This window comes from Camelina sativa, chromosome 7 (genome assembly GCF_030686135.1).
Source record: "Camelina sativa cultivar CO46 ecotype springtype chromosome 7, ASM3068613v1".
Taxonomy (NCBI): Eukaryota; Viridiplantae; Streptophyta; class Magnoliopsida; order Brassicales; family Brassicaceae; genus Camelina; species Camelina sativa.
In genome coordinates, this window is record NC_141886.1 from 193,264 (window position 1) to 212,561 (window position 19,298).

The 19,298-nt window shown below is 41.2% G+C and overlaps 6 protein-coding genes across 56 annotated transcripts; 3 read left to right on the plus strand and 3 right to left on the minus strand.

The window, feature by feature from the left end:
- Window positions 1-106: 106 nt before the first annotated feature.
- Window positions 107-3,675, minus strand: LOC104704113 (pentatricopeptide repeat-containing protein At3g63370, chloroplastic). Its single transcript, XM_087457775.1, has one exon. It carries the CDS (start codon window positions 3,515-3,517, stop codon window positions 629-631), a length of 2,889 nt encoding a protein of 962 aa, XP_087313901.1. The 5' UTR covers window positions 3,518-3,675; the 3' UTR covers window positions 107-628.
- A 292-nt stretch (window positions 3,676-3,967) lies between these two features.
- LOC109125529 (defensin-like protein 11) lies at window positions 3,968-4,618 on the plus strand. The gene is made up of 2 exons (XM_019227273.2): window positions 3,968-4,143; window positions 4,238-4,618. The coding sequence occupies exons 1-2, from the start codon at window positions 4,080-4,082 to the stop codon at window positions 4,429-4,431; spliced, it is 258 nt and encodes an 85-aa protein (XP_019082818.1). The 5' UTR covers window positions 3,968-4,079; the 3' UTR covers window positions 4,432-4,618.
- Window positions 4,493-6,368, minus strand: LOC104699542 (heat stress transcription factor A-7b-like). 2 transcript variants are annotated; one of them, XM_010414855.3, is made up of 3 exons: window positions 5,748-6,368; window positions 5,613-5,660; window positions 4,493-5,330 (listed from the first exon to the last, which is right to left on the minus strand). In XM_010414855.3, exons 1-3 carry the CDS (start codon window positions 5,997-5,999, stop codon window positions 4,746-4,748), a joined length of 885 nt encoding a protein of 294 aa, XP_010413157.1. In that variant the 5' UTR covers window positions 6,000-6,368; the 3' UTR covers window positions 4,493-4,745. The 2 variants fall into 2 exon arrangements, with proteins under 2 accessions (XP_010413157.1, XP_087313903.1); XM_087457777.1 differs by lacking the exon at window positions 5,613-5,660 and having other exon boundaries at window positions 5,748-6,117.
- A 467-nt stretch (window positions 6,369-6,835) lies between these two features.
- On the plus strand, window positions 6,836-13,884 carry LOC104699543 (putative inactive protein kinase At3g63330). Of its 50 annotated transcripts, none has more exons than XM_087457791.1 (22): window positions 6,930-7,208; window positions 7,556-7,857; window positions 7,973-8,210; window positions 8,332-8,437; window positions 8,541-8,682; window positions 8,788-9,049; window positions 9,175-9,539; window positions 9,655-9,731; window positions 10,012-10,153; window positions 10,280-10,436; window positions 10,869-11,052; window positions 11,419-11,823; window positions 11,943-12,000; window positions 12,095-12,182; window positions 12,316-12,390; window positions 12,482-12,565; window positions 12,650-12,793; window positions 12,890-12,965; window positions 13,155-13,237; window positions 13,324-13,378; window positions 13,492-13,569; window positions 13,685-13,884. In XM_087457791.1, exons 2-21 carry the CDS (start codon window positions 7,560-7,562, stop codon window positions 13,561-13,563), a joined length of 3,111 nt encoding a protein of 1,036 aa, XP_087313917.1. In that variant the 5' UTR covers window positions 6,930-7,208; window positions 7,556-7,559; the 3' UTR covers window positions 13,564-13,569; window positions 13,685-13,884. The 50 variants fall into 50 exon arrangements, 28 of the variants coding, with proteins under 28 accessions (XP_087313911.1, XP_087313917.1, XP_087313926.1 ...); XR_015561603.1 differs by having other exon boundaries at window positions 7,051-7,208; window positions 9,655-9,724; window positions 12,487-12,565; XM_087457803.1 differs by having other exon boundaries at window positions 7,111-7,208; window positions 9,655-9,724.
- Window positions 13,885-14,100: 216 nt separating this feature from the next.
- On the plus strand, window positions 14,101-15,532 carry LOC104775288 (protein LIFEGUARD 2). The gene is made up of 4 exons (XM_087457805.1): window positions 14,101-14,594; window positions 14,700-14,813; window positions 14,913-15,070; window positions 15,195-15,532. Exons 1-4 carry the CDS (start codon window positions 14,354-14,356, stop codon window positions 15,399-15,401), a joined length of 720 nt encoding a protein of 239 aa, XP_087313931.1. The 5' UTR covers window positions 14,101-14,353; the 3' UTR covers window positions 15,402-15,532.
- Window positions 15,488-18,496, minus strand: LOC104699545 (VAN3-binding protein). The gene is made up of 6 exons (XM_087457804.1): window positions 18,028-18,496; window positions 17,798-17,923; window positions 16,482-16,929; window positions 16,177-16,410; window positions 15,992-16,099; window positions 15,488-15,879 (listed from the first exon to the last, which is right to left on the minus strand). The coding sequence occupies exons 1-6, from the start codon at window positions 18,379-18,381 to the stop codon at window positions 15,647-15,649; spliced, it is 1,503 nt and encodes a 500-aa protein (XP_087313930.1). The 5' UTR covers window positions 18,382-18,496; the 3' UTR covers window positions 15,488-15,646.
- Between the last annotated feature and the right edge of the window lie 802 nt (window positions 18,497-19,298).

A 19,298-nucleotide genomic window follows, 5' to 3' on the forward strand; every position in this document is an offset into this window, starting at 1 on the left:
TTGACTCCGCGTATCTAAAAGACCTCATCTTTAGGTTTTGCATCAACCACCCTCCTATGTTTCCTCCTGCATTCGGTATCCCACAAGGCCACAAAATAAGGCAGGCTAATAAACCATCATTCTCTTAAGCAATGCAAATACAAAGACGTAAACAGTAAACAACTGAGGTTGGAGTGTTTAAATGCAGATGAATATAGGTGGAATATATGAAATATTCATCCACGGGTTTGGTAGGTGTGGGTTTAAAAGCAAATAATAGTATATAACAAGGAGAAAAGAGAGGTCAGTATCTTGGAGACATTTACTCTCCAAAGACTGTCTCTGCTGAACAGCCTAGTTAGACGACTCTATCCCTGGCTTCGTGTCTAGGTCTCTGCTTCCTGCTTTTAATTACTGATATGCCTTTACTTTTTTCCTCTTAATCAGGTCTCCATCTTCCCTGTTACTTTGCAATCTCTCTCTTTCCCTTCTATGGTGCAAAATAAAGGAGGTCATTAATGACGACTCCTTGTTGCTCTTGGTGGGACACAGGCAAATAACCATATGCAAACCTTATGAAGCTATGTGGAACTAAATTACATAATAATCTTCGCATGAATTGATGAGCATATGCTTTGTCAAGTTTTCGTCACCAAAAATCTCCGCAAGAGCACAGCCCACTTTTGAAGTGATGAAATCTATTGGCATCTCTCATTACAATGTCTCGTCTGAATAACTCAGAGACCAGCTTACAAAAAATATGGCAATCTCTACAGACACGTAAATTTTTTGTGATCCGAAGACAGGCTCTGTCAGGTGTTCTGAGCAGACCATAAGCAATTGCTAGCCTCTCACTGTGCCCATGCAGCATCTGAACCTTCTCCCCTTCATTTTCATTATGCAGAACAAACTTTGTATCGGCTAAATAACCTGCTTCCTTCTCCAACTTCCTAGTAACCTCGGACAATTTCTCATATATCTCTTTGGTCTCTGGGTGAGACTTATCTCTTGCTGTAAATTTATGAACCTTGCCGTCTATCTCAATCCAACTACATCCAGGGTGTTTCTCCAATCCGCTTGCTTTCATTTTTGCCCTCACTCTTTCTACATCGTCCCATCTTCCTTGTTCAGCAAAGACATTAGATACAAGCACAAGATTTCCCGGATTCTTAGGTTCTAGCTCAAGGAGCCTCTGAGCTGCTATCGCCCCAATTTCTTTCTCTGAATGAGATCGGCATGCGGCAAGGAGTGCACACCACACTTCTGTGGTCGGTTCTGTCTTCATCATTTTAACGAATTCAAAGGCTTCCACTACACAGTTTGCACGACCCAGCATGTCAACCAGACACACGTAATGTTCAGGCCATGGTTCCAATTTATATTCATGTTCCATGATCTTGAGAAACCCTCTACCCTCGTCAAGCAGACCTGCATGGCTGCACGCATGAAGAAGAGCCAGAAATGAAATGTGATCGGGCGAGATGTTTTCATGCCTCATTTTATTGAACAACTCAACAGATGCTTTTCCACAGCCGTGCATCCCATATGCATTGATCATACTTGTGAATTGCAGTAAACCTTTCCTTTCTATCCCATCAAATACAACCTTTGCACTCTGTAAATCTCCACAGCATGCATACATATCAACAACTGCAACTGCAATGGACTCCTCTAGGAAAAAACCCTTGCGGAGTACGTAGCCATGAACTTCTCTACCTTTCTTGAGGGCAGATAAACTTGCTGCAGTGGACAGTATACACAACAATGCTACAGAATCAGCTGACAAACCAGTTTCAACCATGCGTCGAAAGATCTCAACAGCCTTGTTTTCGTTACCATTTAGAGCACTAGACGAAATCATGCTAGTCCAAGAGACAACATCTTTACCTTTAATTGATTCAAATATTCGAGTAGCATAGCCCATGTTCCTGCATTTTCCGTAAACATCTACCAACTCATTCTGTATCACAGTATCAAGTAAACCTTTTCTCAAGATGTGACAATGAATCTCTTTGACAATGAGCTCAGATTTCAGCAAACTACAAGCTCGAAGGATGCTTCCCAGCATCAATTCATCAATTTCCATCCTTTCCTTAGCAACATTCCGAAAGAGTTGTAAGGCTTCTACATGACAATCATTCTGGGCATAACCAGCAATGACTGTAGTCCATGAAATAAGATCTTTTTCATGCATCCTAAGAAACACGCGGCCCATATAACATGTGCGGTTGCATTTTGAGTACATATCTATCAACGTGTTTCCAACCTGCAAATAAGAATCCCAGCCATGTTTAATGACGTAAGCATGCAATTCCATTCCTGCCAACAGATTGCTTAATCTTCCTGACGCTGCAATGACACTGGTCATCGAAACCTCGTCGGGCTTGTGGCCAGCAGCGATCATATCACAAAAGAATCCTAATGCCTCCTTGTACATGAAATTCTGTACATAACCCTTAATCAGAGAATTCCATGTCACAACGTCAGCTTTGTCCATGTGACGAAGAATCCTTCCAGCCTCGAGCATTTTACCACACCTGGTATACATTGCAATCAAGGCATTGCACACATATAGTTCAGAAGAAAGATTTGATTTCAGGACAGCAGAGTGAATCTCTTTGCCTGTGTATGCATATGAAAAGCCTTGGCAGGCTGTGAGAGCCGAAACAAAAGTGTAGCTGTTGGGGGCCGGACCAATGATCTGCATTTCTCTGAAAAACTCTAGAGTCTCGGAAGATAGGCCAGACGAGGAAAACGAAGACATGATAGAATTCCACAGAACAGCGTCTCCTTTATCTTGGGATCCATGAAACAGACGCCTTGCAGCGCTTAGGTCATCATTCTTAGCATACATGGAAAGCAACGCATTGACAATAAAATCAGTAGAAGTGTATCCAAGTTTAACGAGCAGAGAATGAAGCTCAGTGCCGCTCCGGAAATCTTTAAGACAGCCGCAGGCTTTAAGCAAGAGAGGAAAAGAGTAAAGATGGAGAGGAACGCCCTGGAGCCGCATATTGCCGTAGAGAGAAAGAGCAGAAGCAGGTTCATCATTGGAAAGATAGGCTCCAATCATCGCATTCCATGCAAAGGGAGTTCTGTGAGGCATTTCGTCGAACACTTTCTCTGCGTCATCAACAGAGCGACACTTGCCGTACATAAACACAAGCTTACCGGCCAAAAAATCTAATTCAAAAGCGGGGATAGTCTTGAAAATGCGGGAATGCAGCTGCCGGCCTTGAGAGAGAGCTCCGAATTTGCCACAGAGCTCAAGAACGGAGGCATAGGCTTCCATGGAAGGGTCATCGTCCAGCCGTCGAAGAGCTTCGTATAGGCCCCCATCGAAACAAGAGAGGTTCAGAGAAGAGACGAGCTGGGCGGGCTTTACGGGGTAACTGAGAGGAGCTGGGTTTGTCCGAAATCGGGGACGGCATGTCGGAAGATTAGCATGGGGAAGAAGCGTGGGATTCGAAATCGCCGAAGCAGAGTACATGATGATTTTAGATGAAGAGACGGGGACATTTTTGCTCAATAGCCTCATTGTTGTTATCTAATAGCCTCAATAGCATATCTTTTGTTTTGCTTTCTTCAATCGCAGCCCGCCCGTAGATGATGATACAGCCGCCATGGTTCAATCAAATTCAAATTCTCCTCCTTCATTACGACTCTGCTGGGTGTTGTTTTCCTCCCATTTAAATTTTATTCATCATCTCTTCTTCTTATTCACTCAGATAAGGTTCTGATATGGGCCAGGCCCATTAAAATACGCAATACAATCTCGGCCCCGTTTCTGTAAATTGAGATTTACGATAAGAAGGACCCGTGGCCGATCAGTTCAAGAAACCTTATTCTAAAAACGCTTAAACCAAAAAACATCGATATCATAAAGGTTGGCAAATACACATCACACAACACAAAGATGAATTCATTTATTCGCAAGTTGCTTCTTTGATGACGCGAGAGTGAGAGACGAACGTAGACTGTGTGTTTATGATATGATACGAATATAAAACATTCATGCGTTGATTCGTTTTTCCTTGACATCTCTGATTTTTGGTGTAGCACGAACGAAGCCTAATTAAAAGTCAACGAATAAAAAAAAAATGAGGAAGATGATCAACTTCTCAGCCATTAATATCCTCGTATTGATCTTATTGGTTTCCACAGGTACGTACGTAACATATTCCATCATTTTCCAACTCGATTTGATCTCGTTTTTACATGTTGCTATTTATGTCACATACACACACGGTCCATATAGGATTGATGGAGCAAGGAGAAGCGCAAGCTCAAGGATGTGAGTGGGAGTGCAAGCATCTACCAAACTTCCCGTGTTGGTTAAAGGATGCAGGAGAACGCCTTTACCACGACTTGTGCAAGTACGAAGGAGCCATTGGCGGCTTTTGTGTCTCTGACCCCCACCGCTGCCTCTGTCGCAAGCCCGGCTGCTCCTGATTTTAATTTAATTAATTTACCCTCTTTTCCTCATATTCAAGCAGCCGTTTTACACGCAAAGAATAAAAGAATATTCATATATATAATGTGGTTGTGATCGAGTACTATATGGATTGTGCTATATAATAAATACGATGGTGTACTGTGTAACCCAATGTATAACATACACATCGTTCATTTTGTTGGATCTCCACGATCACAATACTAGCTAGTACCTTCTTTTTTTTCTTCTTCTTCTTCTTCTTCTTCTTATTCTCTCTTATATGTTTCGTTTGTTGATTACTAGAATCGGACATGAACCCAAAAAAACCTAACTAACTTTGCTTCACATTCGCCTCTTCTTCCCCGGAGTTGTCGTTGCTCATCAGTAGCTCTTCCCAAAACCCGTCGTCGAGCTCTCTCTCCACGCCATCAATCCGTTGCCGTCCATATCCTTGCATCTCTAGCGCCAGAGCCTCCAGCTCCGATACGTGCTCCACTGCTTCCGTTTTGACCAAGCTATCCTGATCAATCATCGCAGCCTCCTCTATCCCTGTCATCTGCTCAAGTATCTGTTGCAGAAGCGAAGGGTTCTGTACCGCACGCCTCAAGAAGGACATCATATGCCTCTGTTTCTTCTCTGCACCATTAATCCTCTGCTCCATGGCTTGGATGTAGCCTCTCGCTCTCTGCTCCTCCTGTCGGAGCCTCGATATCTCCATCATTAGGACATGACTCTCTTCTCGGAGCTGCGGAGCCTCGACGCTGCTGGGGTCATGACCCTCGGATTGAGAGTGGTGGAGTGAAGGAGGGGCAGAGGAGGAGGCTCGTCGCTTGATGCTTTTGAGAAGGTCTCTTTGACCCATCAAGAAACCTTCATTCATAAACTCCCATCTCTCTGTCTCGATCTTTCTGAATCCCTGCGGGTCAATAAATAATCAAAATTAATTCGGTAAGTTTGGGACCTCTTCTTTCTTACTGTACATGACAGTCAAAAATCGTTATCTTCAATTTTCTATTTTATTATTATATATCCATCCTATTCCTAGGATAAAGAAAGTTTCCAAAATTTGCGTCAAGCTTAATTCTCATTCAAAACTAGCTTATTTCACCAACCATTATTACTGAGCATAACTTATACGGCCGGAGTTGTCGGTTTAAACAACAAAATTCACAAATTAAACAAGAGAAAAATTAATTACCATTCTGCAGTAATTGGAGGCCGAACGCATCATTGAGGTCCTCCAAAACTATATATATAAGATGAAGGGAACGTAAAAGTGAAAAGAAAAGAAAACGTAGCAATTGTCGTCTAGTGGAGGAACAGAGATACTTACATAAGTGTTGAGCTGTCTGACAAAGCTGGAGAAGTTGTTGTGTTTGAAGTATAGAGGGAGGATAGTAGCCGAGAAGGAATGTGGATCCCATACGACAAAACTGATGCCTCCCCTGCTCCAAGACACAATGTGGTTTATGTTAGGATCATTCACCATCTCGTACGTCTTTGTTATAAACGGTGAAGGCCCTGGTGGTTCCTGCATAGGCACTGGGGGCATTGACCGCGGTCTGGAGCTTGATGGCGGGTCCATCTCGTAGCAATGTTAATGCTAGATCTCAAATGATCTATGATTGGATTTTCTGTAAATTGTAATCGAAGAGAGGAAACAAATCATTTGGGTTCCTGAACTAGAGAAGACAGAAAGAAGAAGAAAAACAAAAAAGGTCCAAGGAAAAGAGCGGGAAGTGCAGTCTTTTTTTTGAAAAAACAGAGTACTCTGCTTTTCGTGGTGGTTAGTTTAATGGCAGTTGAAGGAGGAGGTGTGGTGAAGACAATGGCCACGTATGTAACTTATATATATATATATATATATATGCAGGGAGCTAGTGAACCCCAAATTCTTTTTAATCACATAGTAGTGGACTTCGAACTTTCTAGAAACAATACAAGAGGATGGGTTGCATATCATCCTTAGAACGTTCCGGAACTTATACTTTTGAGGAGAGTAAGGTAAAGAATCCCATGATTTAGTAGTATATTTCTTTTTATGATTAAGTTGCACACCGATGACCGATGGATGGTGTAATTATAACTTAAACAAGTTTATCGGTAGTAGTAGTACAAATTGAGCCTAGGGAAGTAGAAAACACGATATACATAAAAACTGATTGGTACATATGGATTTTTCCAAAAAGCAGTAGAGTCCAAAGTCCCGAACTCCCAAGGCTAAAAACGTGGCGAAAGACGAAAGTGCCACTTTGTGTGTTGATGTCTTGTAGAGTGTGCTTTATGGACATAGTGACCATGTGGCCGCGCGCTCCAGTCGATGCAACTTGGATTTAGCTGTTAATAAATTTATAATAATTGTTAGAACATCGAATATGAAAAACATACATAGTGGCATAGACGATTGTTGATGGTGTATTTGTGATACTAACTTACTACTACTACAGTACTTAAACAAACTCAACGCAAGAGAACATTCCAAAAGTTCCTCATCACACTACTCTCCCCTTCGTATCTTTTTTTTTTTTTTTTTTTTTCTTTTTTCACGACAAAATTTGCGGGACACCAACTTATTTATTGCCACGTAGTCCGTGCTAGTGAATTTAAGTGCAAGGGGAGTGGGCTTTCAACGAACATTTGGATCATATTAATAAACCCAAAAATCATAAAGCCCAACAGTGCCAGGGATGAACTCCGGGGCTTCCTAATTTCAAACTCGTCCTCCTAGTTAAGATGGCTATTCTTTCCAGAGATGAACTCCGGGGCTTCCTTCTCCCCGAGAGTTTTTCTTCAGGTAACAACAACAACAACTTCTTCCAAATATAGCTTGAATTTCTTCTTGTTTATTATATAAGCGGTTCTTAGTTAGAAAAAAAAAAAAAAAAAAGAAAAAAAGGACAATGATCTTTCTTCTAGGCATCAATTCCTCATAGCAATTAATTAGTAGAGCTTGAGATTTTTTTGTTGACTATTTAAGCTGATTAACTCTCGCTCCCCTCTTCTTCTTTAAGCATTTTGATTTTCTTACAGAAGATCATTAGCACTCCTCGCTCGGCGATTCTGATTGATCTATTTTTCAATTTGTTCTTTGTTTGTTGGTTTTGTTAATATCCGATGATTTGGTGTGTGTGTGTGTGTCAGTCAGATGATGATGTCCAAAATCAGATCAAGTATGCTAATAAATCTAGGGTTCCTTGTGTCTGTCTTCATCGTCTTCTTCTTGGCGATTAATTGTGGAGGTGAATCACCGACGTGTTTGGCGGTCTACAAACAAGGCGGAGCACCAGCGGTTTTTCAATCACCCAAATGCCCTCGTTGGAACTGGGCCCCCCGACGAACTCCTACTACGACTGGTCTTTGCCATACGGCAGCCATCCAGGGTCGGAGAAATTACCAAGAGGATCGTCTTCTCTGTGCCCTTGATCTTCGCATTCCCTTTCCCCGTATGTACCTCCCCCGACCCCGAGAAGATCTGCTCTCGAATTATCTATTTTTCTAAGAAAAATTGTTAATTAAAACTATTGTTGTTGTTGTTGTTGATGATGGTAATTTGAGCAGGCAAGTCTGGAACCAAGGATGTTTCGGTTGGCATTGCAGCTGTTTTTGACGGTCATAATGGTGCAGAGGCCAGTGAGATGGCTTCAAACCTTTTGTTTGATTACTTTGCTTTGCATATCAACTTTCTCTTGGACGCTACTTTTTCTGCTATGACTAGCAAGTCCATTGGAAGATTACCTACTCATCCAGACCAGGGTCTTATTTTGCATGGCCTCCTTACTCACGATTTTAAATTGCAGTTGAGTTCTTTTTCCTTTTTGGTTTCTCTATCTTTTATCAAGTAGTCATTTTCCGAGATTTGTGGTTTTGTAATCTGTGGCTTGTCCTCCCCTCATTGTAGAGTCCCCATTTCCTTGCAGGTTTCCAGACTCGTTCCCACTTGATCTTGACGATTCTCTTCACTTGGATATCATCAAGGAAGCATTGCTGAGAGCCATCCATGACATTGATGCCACATTTACTAAGGTACAGTGCATATCTTCTTCTACTCATTCCCTCAAACTTTTCCTTTTCAGTATCATCATGATAAGGATATAGCCAGCCACACTTTGTTGTTTTTTTCCTCCAGGAAGCATCTACCCGAAAGTTTATTTCAGGTTCAACGGCTACTGTTGCACTTATCGCAGATGGTCAACTTATGGTCGCTAGTATCGGTGACTCAAAGGCACTTCTGTGTTCTGAAATATTTGAGACTCCTGAAGAAGCTAGAGGTTTGCCAACATCTATTTCTACAACCAAGTTGCCTAATAACAAAATCATCCAGTATTTGTATTCATTTATAAACATTTTGTTGCAATGGTGTTTGTTTATCGCAGCTACTTTGGTGAAGTTGTACAGAGAGCGAAGGCGCAATCGAGGCTCCTCGCCATCAAGGTTTTCTGACTTTAAACTGGAACATGGCAATGGGCTACTGCGTTTTATTGCCAAAGAATTGACAAATGACCATCACCCAAATAGAGAGGATGAAAAGATTCGTGTTGAGGCTGCAGGAGGTTACGTCACTGAGTGGGCCGGTGTGCCACGAGTGAATGGTCAGCTGACTGTCTCCCGTTCAATTGGTGACCTTACTTATAGAAGGTAGGCATTGCTTGTTGTATCTTGGTGTCTCTCTGTACCGATGATCATGATGATTTCTGAAATTCGTGTTTCTCTTAGTATACTTACTTTGAGAGATAAAGTGAGAGTTTTGATATCTATTTCAGTTACGGTGTCATCTCGGCACCCGAGGTGATGGACTGGCAGCCTCTACTGGCCAACGACAGCTACTTGGTAGTGTCATCCGATGGCATCTTTGAGAAGTTGGAGGTGCAAGAAGTTTGTGATCGTCTGTGGGAAGTAAACAATCAAACTAGCTCTGGAGCAGGAGTGCCTTCATACTGCTCAATTTCTTTGGCACACTGCTTGGTTAATACTGCTTTTGAGAAGGGAAGCATGGACAATATGGCTGCTGTTGTTGTTCCTCTAAAATCGAATCAAGTTACCCAGCTCCAAGGGAAGGAGCAGAGTATGAATGACAAAAATGAAAAGATTGCTGCAGCACTACCCAGTAACAACTGTGCGCTGCCATGTGAGTTTCTTTGATTACAATCAGCATCCTGGTTATGAAATGTAGAGTTTGAACTTCAATGATAGTCGTTCATACAATTTCATGTTTGGCTAATCAAGTTTTTGACTTTCAACAGTGCCTAACGGTATAAATTTGGGTCCATTGCAATCGAAACAGGCTCAGCCACTTGCAACGATGTTTAACAGGTTATTGGTAGGACCAATTGTCACACTGTCACTATTCCCAAATTTAATTTGTTCCTAAGGCATTCTCTGTCAAATGATTGTGATATGCATTATCTCACTATTGTGTAAAATCTCTGATTGAGCTAGCGACTTCTTTTGTAATGTGTGCCTTATAACAATTGATTTTGATTGCAAGAATGAGTGGGCGGTTCAGCTCTACTTTTTTCTATCAATTTTTACAAAAATTTGCAATATTGACCTGGAAAATGTTACAACTTATCTGATATGGGCCATGTTTCTTATGCCAGGTTGAAGTTAAAAATGGAAGTTTTTGCCGCTTTTATATGTCAGAGAACCTTATTGGGGCGTCACAAGGGAAACTGGATCATTTGAACGGTTACATGGGTGACTTACCTCAGGTTTTACCTGCATCTGCCGAGCCATTTTCTGGTAAATGAAAAATTTCTCAGTGGAATCCTCTTTTATACCAGAAATCTTAATGTTATTGTTTTTTGGTTCCAGTCAACTATCATTTAGTTCTTTTTGGTGCATCTGAAATTTTTTTTGATAAAAAAGGCTGGTGTTTGCCTTCTGGAACGGCGACCAACGAGAATCGAGATCAGTGTATCAATCCTGATAGCTTTGCTACTTTCCTTGGGTTACTTGAATCTGTACCTTTACATGGGTTTGGTGCTAGTAATGGGACGGATGAGATTCCATTTCCGGACTCAAGGTGCATTTTTCTTTTTCCTTGGGATTGGTCAGTTTTTTTATTTCCGGACTCAAGTGTCTTCTTTTTTTCCCTTGGTATTGATAATTTATTTCCCTCTTTCTCATCATCGTTGATGACTGAGATCCTTTTACTGATCTTAGTAGTCCTGTGATTAGCTGCTAGCTACACCGTATCCTTTGTTCTTTCAAATTCTTGGTTTTTCTTCAGTTCACTTGGTAGTCATTGCAAAATTTTGGAGGGGAATTTGCCATTGTTGTACGCATATGTCATGTCTTCCTGTTGCCTTTTGGTTAGATGGTTTCCTCAAAGAAACATGATGGTCTAATTTTAGTGTCTCCATATTATGGAAACAGTTATGTTTCACAATAGAAATAAAAATTCTAATAAATGGCTAAGAAATTGTGTAAATTGTGTGATCATGTGATTTTTTAGCTATGTGCTGAAGAAAAAATTTGGGCGTGGTGCATTTGGTGAGGTATGGTTGGCATTTCACTGGAATTGCAATCAAGGAGATAATGGTACTAGTTGGAACAATGAAGATGTGAATACATCAAAAAATGGTGTTCATTATGATACTGATGGTCCTGATAACTCCTTCATTTTGAAACGGATTATGGTATGTGTTCTTTTTGGGATTTTTTTTTTTTTCCAAATTTTCCATCGAAAATGATGTGCCTGCAATTCTCTTCACTTTTCTCTGCCTTTGGTTTCTTAAGAGTGATGGTGACAAGACGTGTATCTGTGATGTGGGCATCACTTTGGTCATTAGGGGGTGGAAAAAGTTCTCCAGTGTTCATTGCTTATTACATAAATTGCTTCAACTGAGTGGTTCTTGCATAAATTGAGTAATTAAGATCTGATATTGGTTATTCATTACGAGAGTTTGTTCTCCGTTTGTCATGTCATCTATCGACCTATATGAGGAATGCAAATCCTTTCGCAAACTTAATTTCTACATTTTCCCACTATTTTCCCTAAACAGGTAGAGAGAGGACCAATTGTCTATCTAAGTGGTCTAAGGGAGAAGCATTATGGTGAACTGTTTCTAAATGCATACAATAAAAGTAGGAGTTCTTCTGCAGGGCAAACGTCAAGTTCTAAACCAGCGTCATCAGAACTGGGTCTCTCTGAAGAGGGTTTGAAACATATTGCTAGATACATAGAGTATTTTGAATCTCGATATAATGACATATGGCTTGTGTTTCACCACGAGGGTGTGTCTTTATCAAAGCTGATTTACACTGTGGAAGAAGTAGAGAATGGTTCTGCTGGTGAAAAGGCTGAAGAGGCAAGTCACGGGCAGATACTTCGTCCGTCAAAGTGGTGGACCTGGTTGAAGTTGACAGAATCAGGAAAAGAAGAAATGCGGAGAATAATATGGCAATTGGTATGTGCATAGGAATTTGAGATTGTTTTGATTTTCTTCCTTTGTTTGACAGGTGCATCGTGGGAATCTAATTATATGTGTGCTTACTATATTACTTTTTGCTTTATTCTCCTCTTCAGTTGCTAGGTCTAAAGGCATGCCATGATCGCAATATTACTCACAGAGATATCAAACCCGGTAAGAAACTTTTTGATGTTTTTGATAGTTCATATAATGTACAATCTGTGACACTTTATTATTCTCACGAAAATTAATTTACAATGTTCCTAAGAGAATATGGTGATATGCCTTGAAGACATCAAGTCAGGCAGATGCTTAAAGGGTGTACCAAATGGAGATCATAACTTCAAAACTAAAATGTACTTAGTTACAATTTATTTTAGTACTTTTACTCCATGTATTTCTACTTTGCTGCAGCACTTAAGCCTTTGGGTCCTCTCTTCTACAATTTCTTGTTTCCTGGTAACTGATGGTTGTATTATTTCTATTTAGGCGCATAATCGACTTTGGCAGTGCACTCGATGAATATACGGTGAAACATTTGTATGGGTCAACAGGTCCTTCAAGGTATATCCTTTTCTTTGTATATCTTTGTGAAATTTTACCTCCAGTTTGTGAGTCCTGATCATTATAATACTTTGGATTATCTTGAATTCAGAGCAGAACAAACACATGATTATGCACCACCAGAAGCCATTCTGAACAGTAGCTGGCACCGTGGGCCAACCAGCTTGACATTAAAGTATGGCAGATACAGCTATTTTTACTTAAGCGTGGCTGCAATTGGCCCCGCCAAATGTAGATGTAACAACCATTTTTCTTGCAGGTACGACATGTGGAGTGTTGGGGTTGTGATGTTAGAGATGATTTTAGGATCACCAAATGTTTTTGAGATTAGTTCTGTTACACGCGCCCTTCTGGATCAACATATCAGAGGTTGGAGTGAAAACTTTAAAGAGCTTGCATACAAGTAAGTTTGATTCAGGAGTAAATAATATTGCTTGAGATTTGACCACCACAATGCTCTTTGGACAACTATTAATCTGTTTGTATTTTTCGGTAACAGGCTTCGATCCTTTATGGAGATGTGCATCCTAATCCCAGGTAGCTCTTTAAAACATGGTGGCGCCAGCTCAAAGCAGGTAAAAGACAGTTTGTTCTTTGACTGACTATCGCTATTTGATATTTGTGGTTTATTTGACACGTCTCAAAAAGTCAATTTGATCTACAATTTACGAGATTATGTTTCTGAGATATTCTTGCTAAGCACATTCAGCTTTTGTTTATAGTGATCCATGCATGTTTTATTGAATATATCATGTGATGTACAGGGTGGGATTTCACTTGCGTCATGGAAATGCTCTGAAGAATTTTTGGCGGAACAGATAAAGAGTAGAGACCCTCTGAAGATTGGGTGGGTTTGATGATTTCTTAACTTGATTGGTCCATTTGAAGTGTTGAAAAGGTCTTTGTTACATTGTTTGAATGTGGGAAATGCAGGTTTCCTAATGTTTGGGCTTTAAGGTTGGTGAGGGGTCTGTTACAGTGGTACCCTGTGAGATTCTCTGTCTTTCTCTGCGTTATACGTTGCCGTTTGTCCTTATAGCAATGTTGTGAAATTGGGGTTGCCGTGTTGACACATTTGGATTTGATATTGTGGGAGCGCAGGAGGACAGATTAAACATAGACGAGGCTCTGCAGCACCCTTATTTTCAACCTCCTCCCGACTACCAAGTATAAAAAATAGTAAGACATCTTCTCTTCTAATAACTAAACGCCTTGGTACATTTACCTAAAGGTGAGGTGAGTCTCCTCCTTAGAAGATCGAGAGTGGTGGCTTGATAGAATGGGAAAAATGTAGGCTGTGCGTTTCTTTCGAAATTTGAAGCCAGGCGCAGCCATGGAAGGTTGTGGAGAAAGAGAAGAGGAACATTATAGTACTGTTGGTAGCCTGCCTGTCTTATCCCTGTAAATAAATTTGAAAAACCTGAAATTTTCACTTCCTTTGTTTGTAAATTGTTGTCCATATTTAATTTATTGAGAATGTGAAACTGAATCCTATATAGAATGGATCGTAAAATTAGGCTAAGAAATAAATACGAAGATGACGTCGGTTTTGATATATTTCTTCTATGTCGTTGTGATAAACAACAACGTTGCCGCGGAGTCTTCTTCAACGTGTTACAAGCACCGTGGAGCTCCGGGGGAAAAAAACAACAATAATACGTGGACGCGCGGAATCATTATTTAAGTTGATGGTTTTTATTTGATGGGCCTGACCCATATTCGAACTGAAGAAACATCACCGTTAACGTAGTTTGTTGAGATCTCTCTTCGTCAGAGAGGCCCACCCCCCCCCCCCCCCCCCGGGGTGAAGAATATTCTGAGAATTTAATAACACGTGTCAAGCTCTGAGCCGTCCGATTATTAATTTGTACATTGCTGGACGTATCGGGAAGGTTCTCCTCGCCGCCTCTTTGGTTCTACACACACGAAACAAAGAGAGAGAGAGAGAGAGAGATTTGGGAAGATGTGGAACAACAAGTATGATTTGGAGTCGGCGCAGACGCCTCTGTACCCGATGATGTTGGAGAGCCCCGAGCTCCGTTGGTCTTTCATCCGCAAGGTCTATTCCATCATCTCCATCCAGTTGCTCGTCACGATCGCCGTCGCCGCCACCGTCGTTAAGGTTCATTCGATTTCTGTCTTCTTCACCACCACCAACGCCGGCTTAGCGCTTTACATCCTTCTTATTTTCACTCCGTTGATTGGTACCTTTTTTTTTTTTTTTTTTTGTTTAATTTTCTCAATCGGCTTAGCGCTCCGCATCCTTCTCTCTCGTGTTCGTGTTCCTAATATGCGTTTTGGGGTTGCAGTGATGTGTCCGTTGTATTACTATCACCAGAAGCACCCTGTCAACTATCTATTACTCGCGATTTTCACCGTCTCTCTTGCCTTTGCGGTTGGCTTGACCTGCGCCTTTACTAGCGGTATGATCCTCACTCAACTCTCGAGTATCCACCAATGGGAGAACCTTAAATTAGGATTGATTGATTGATATATCTACTTGTGGTGGAATGAATGAACAGGGAAGGTCATTCTCGAGGCTGTGATTTTGACCTCTGTTGTGGTGATATCTCTTACTCTCTACACTTTCTGGGCTGCCAAGAGAGGCCATGACTTCAACTTCCTCGGACCTTTCTTGTTCGGTGCCGTCATTGTCCTCATGGTCTTTTCTTTCATCCAGGTATCTCTTCTTTTTTATCTTTGATTTTTCCTGCTGAAATTGCTTGCTTTGCTTTACACTCTGTTTGTTTTGGTTGAGTCTTATATATGCCTTGTTGTTGTGGTGGTCTATACTATGGCTGCAGATTCTCTTCCCTCTAGGTAAGATCTCAGTGATGATCTATGGTTGTATTGCATCCATCATCTTCTGTGGCTACATTGTCTATGATACCGACAACTTGATCAAGAGGCACTCGTATGACGAGTACATCTGGGCTGCTATCTCTCTTTATTTGGATGTCATTAATCTCTTCCTCTCTCTCCTCACTCTCTTAAGAGCTGCTGATAGTTAAAAGCGCTCTACTTTCATCTGTTCTAATTCTTTTGTCTGCAGAAGGTAATATTTGGCTTGTAAAAAAAAAGGTTGAACGTTGTAACATGACACAGGAAGCCAATAATATATTGTACTTGTTAGCTTTTAAAAGTCATCTCTCTTTTAATCAATGGAATAAAAGGATATTACAAAAGGGAAAGTCTTCTCTACTCCTTGATGCTTAAACCTATTCTTAATCATATGAAGGTCGACTTTATGTTGTTATTAAGGTGCCATCCATTTGGACATAGAATTTTTCTGCTTCTTCTCTGTAGCAATCGCAAGAAGCCGGGATACCCCCTGAGTCCATATATCGTATTCTCTTTGGTTTCTGCACTCAAATTCAATGATCCTCTTTGTTTCAGTCTTTAACCCGAAGTAGTGCTGATGCTTGTCTCCGTTGAAGAGATCCCTGCCAGCCCATGCAGGTACATCCTTTTTCACTTCAAGCACCATATCTGCAACACAAGCCCAAATCAAACAGTTTATGAGTTGTGTATTATCTTCCCAGCTTTAGTTCAAAAGCCAGCTAGTGTAAGAGAGGAAATGTTCGCGAGGTAAAGAACCTACGTTTCTTCTTCTTTGTGTAGGTACCCCCGACGTGTTTACTTTTCATTTTCAGCACAACTTGGCCTGCTTTGTTGATGTAGACAGAAACTATCTTCCAGTGGAGATCACCTGCTTAAAAAACTTCAAGGTTAGCGACCTTTTCTGTTTAACTCAGCTTACTAAGTCCTTTACACGAGTGTAAGTACCTCCACGAGTTCGTTTGAGGAGCTCAGTGCCTTTAGCTAGTAGTTCCTGATTGCAGGCTCCGAAGAAGTCTTCCCCAGCCATGGGTAATTCTCCACTAAAGCTGCTATCGCTATGCTTTGTGTCAACCTGGCCACACAATGCTGAATTTGTTCCTTTCTCGGCTGGTGTCACAGCAGCTATGTTCCACACTTCTTTTAGTGCTCGTGCCTTGAGTGCAGCAGCTCCTCGCAGAGCTGCAGGAAGTGGGCGAATTCACATATGGAATCTAGACAGAAGGAAATTTGATTACGTTTTAATGCAATACCTGTTGCAGCAGCTGCAGTAAGCGTGACAATATCGTCATGGGACTTAACATTCACTGCAGAGCTCACAACGGATGCCAAATGATCCCTTTCTGCGCCCATGATTTCTGCGGCCTCCACACACTGAGCAGCCACCAGAGCAGCGGCAGAAGCCATGGCCATATCAATTCTGGCCATCTGCTCGTTTTTACCAGGTGAAGAAGCTACTGTCGCTGCAGCTACAGCTGCCACAGCAGATGCAACCGCTGCAACTGAGACAGCTGCATGGACCTGTGCATTCTGAGCTCTACTCTCTTCTTTCTTCTTTTCCTTCCGGTCTTTGAGCCACCTACCAACAGTCTTTGGGCCTGTTCCAGCCATTGGGGTATTGCTCCCGTTTCCGGTGGTACCACTACGGCTGCCTCCAGTGCCAGAGAAGAGAGGCTGTATGGTGTTGTGGGTGCGAAAGTACTGCATTAGGATTTTGGTTAAGATAAAAGAGAGTTAATAAAAATGGTAACAAGTTGATCGCACTACATTTGACTAGAAAAGCAAATGGAGGTGAGCTCCATGAAGGAGCTCTAGGCGTTAAGGAGGGAGGGAGGGTGTGTGATAGCAATTCCCGAGAACTATCCTAAAACGAGCGAAACATGAAGGAGCTCTAGGCGTTACAGTCACATTCCTATTCTCGTGTCCAAATATGTCTTTAATCTTTTTTTATGTATTAAAGTTCATCAAAGTAAATGAAGTGGAGACAGAGCATTAAAAAAACTTGGAATTGGATACTCTCTATCAATCTAACGATCGCCGACAGGGCTTTTAGTGCGGTCTTATAGTCCCAAGACTCAGACGGCTAATCCCTGGCACTTGCTTAAATTAAGACAACGACCCAATTTAAGGAGACGCTCTACCAACTAAAGATTGGTCACCCACCCCAATATATAATATAATAAGTATATTCCCTATTAATAAATATGTACATACATGGATGGATCTCAATTAGTAGTAAATTGGAGGGAAACAACATCTATCTATTGACGAATATATATGCTACTGTAGTAACATTAACTTGTGTGTGTGAAGAAGTGAGTGAGAGGCTAAAACAAACAAAGGTTAAAGTGGGGAGAGTCAAAGTCAAATCTGATTTTGCCTGTACAAAAAAATTACTACTAATAAAAAAAAAAAAGGGTTTCTTCTTTTCTTTGCTTTGGTAAATGGTAACAAACTCTATAAACTCTAAAGCATGCGACTTACGTTCTAAGTAAAACATATTAGCGGGACTCGTAAAAAGATCAATCTAAGGATTAGAGACACTACTGTAGTGTAATGGAACAAGTACCTTGACGACGTCGTCGAAGTCGTCGGAGGGGGAGATTGGAGGACTGTCTGTCTCCGTGAAAGAACCACCGCCGTTGAGTGGTCCGCTACTGTGTGATAGCCTCCCCGATGTTAACGGTGACACCTCCTTCATTTTCAAAAACCAAAAACAGAAACACTCCTCATATCAAGATCGCAGCGTAGGTACAAATTAGTGTACAAGAGTGTTGTCCAAACCTTTGTAACCCTTACCGATTGAGACATAATGCGCTCAAGAACAAGCTGTGAAGTGGCGGAGGCAGTGAACGTGAACTGGCTACTGACACTAGTATTGTTCTCCGGCGGACATTCTTCTTTTTCAGGGTTCGTCGTTTCCTCCGGTATTGGAGTGTTGATGGAGGAGGGAGCTCTGTTGGTGGCTGAAGCTGATTTGGCGGTGTGGAGAGCCCTGGAGACTTCCAAAGCAGAGACGCTCCAGGATCTAGACAAGAACTCCATTGGGCCTCGTGGGCTTTCCGGCAGATGAGTACTACCGGCGCCTGAAGAAAACATCTCCGGCCGGCGAGAGCTGTTGATTGGGTTCGGTCGTCTAAGTTCTCTCTCCATCCTCCCTCTCTCTCTTAACTTGACTCTTCTTGACAAGGAAACAGAAACTAGTTTAGGTGTATTACCTTTTCTTTTTCTTCGAAAGAAAAAAAAAAGTGATTTATTTCGTTGAGAGTAGGACTTGTCTGACTAGTCTTGACATTATATATAGTCGCTGCGTAAATAATTGGATACCAAAAATAAAGACGTCACTTTTCAAATTATAATAATAGAGGCCAATTGTTTAATACACATATCATAAAATTACTTTAGACCTATCAACGAGTCTTGTAAAAAAAGTCATCCTTGTATTTGCCATTATATTAATCAAAATAATCACAATACTAAGACAGCAGACTAGTCATAGGTTATATATATAAGACATTTATGTTTTAGATGACCCCAAATATGTGATTAGACTAGAGTGTTGTGTTTCTAAATAAGGAAAAGCACATATTAGTAGTGTATGTTGATTAAACAACCATCTAGGTATTGGTTTTATATGTAGATCTTACGTGGAGGTGTGTAAAGAGTAAAGATGATATTACATCATGGAAATGTTGGTTAAACTAATGGATTTGGCTTAAAACTTGGTGAGAGAGAATATGGGGAGCAGGACAAGATCCCATAACATAATAAAGAAGTGAAACGAAACGACCGTGTTTGTTTATCAGTCTCCTATAATTTGGTCCCTCAGCCTTTACTCACTGTTCCCTTTTCCTTTGGTTTTGAAACACAAAGCTGCGAACTTTGCGTACATTCACATATGCTTCTGCCTTCTGCTTCGCGTGCTTTCCCTTACGTCACCTTCTTTCTTCTCTTTCTCTCTCTCTCTCTCTCTCTTCTTCACCTCATTTGCAACCCCGTATGTTATTCATTCATCCCAATACTATCAAATTATATATCCAAGGTTCTCCTCTAGGCATTTAAACTTATGA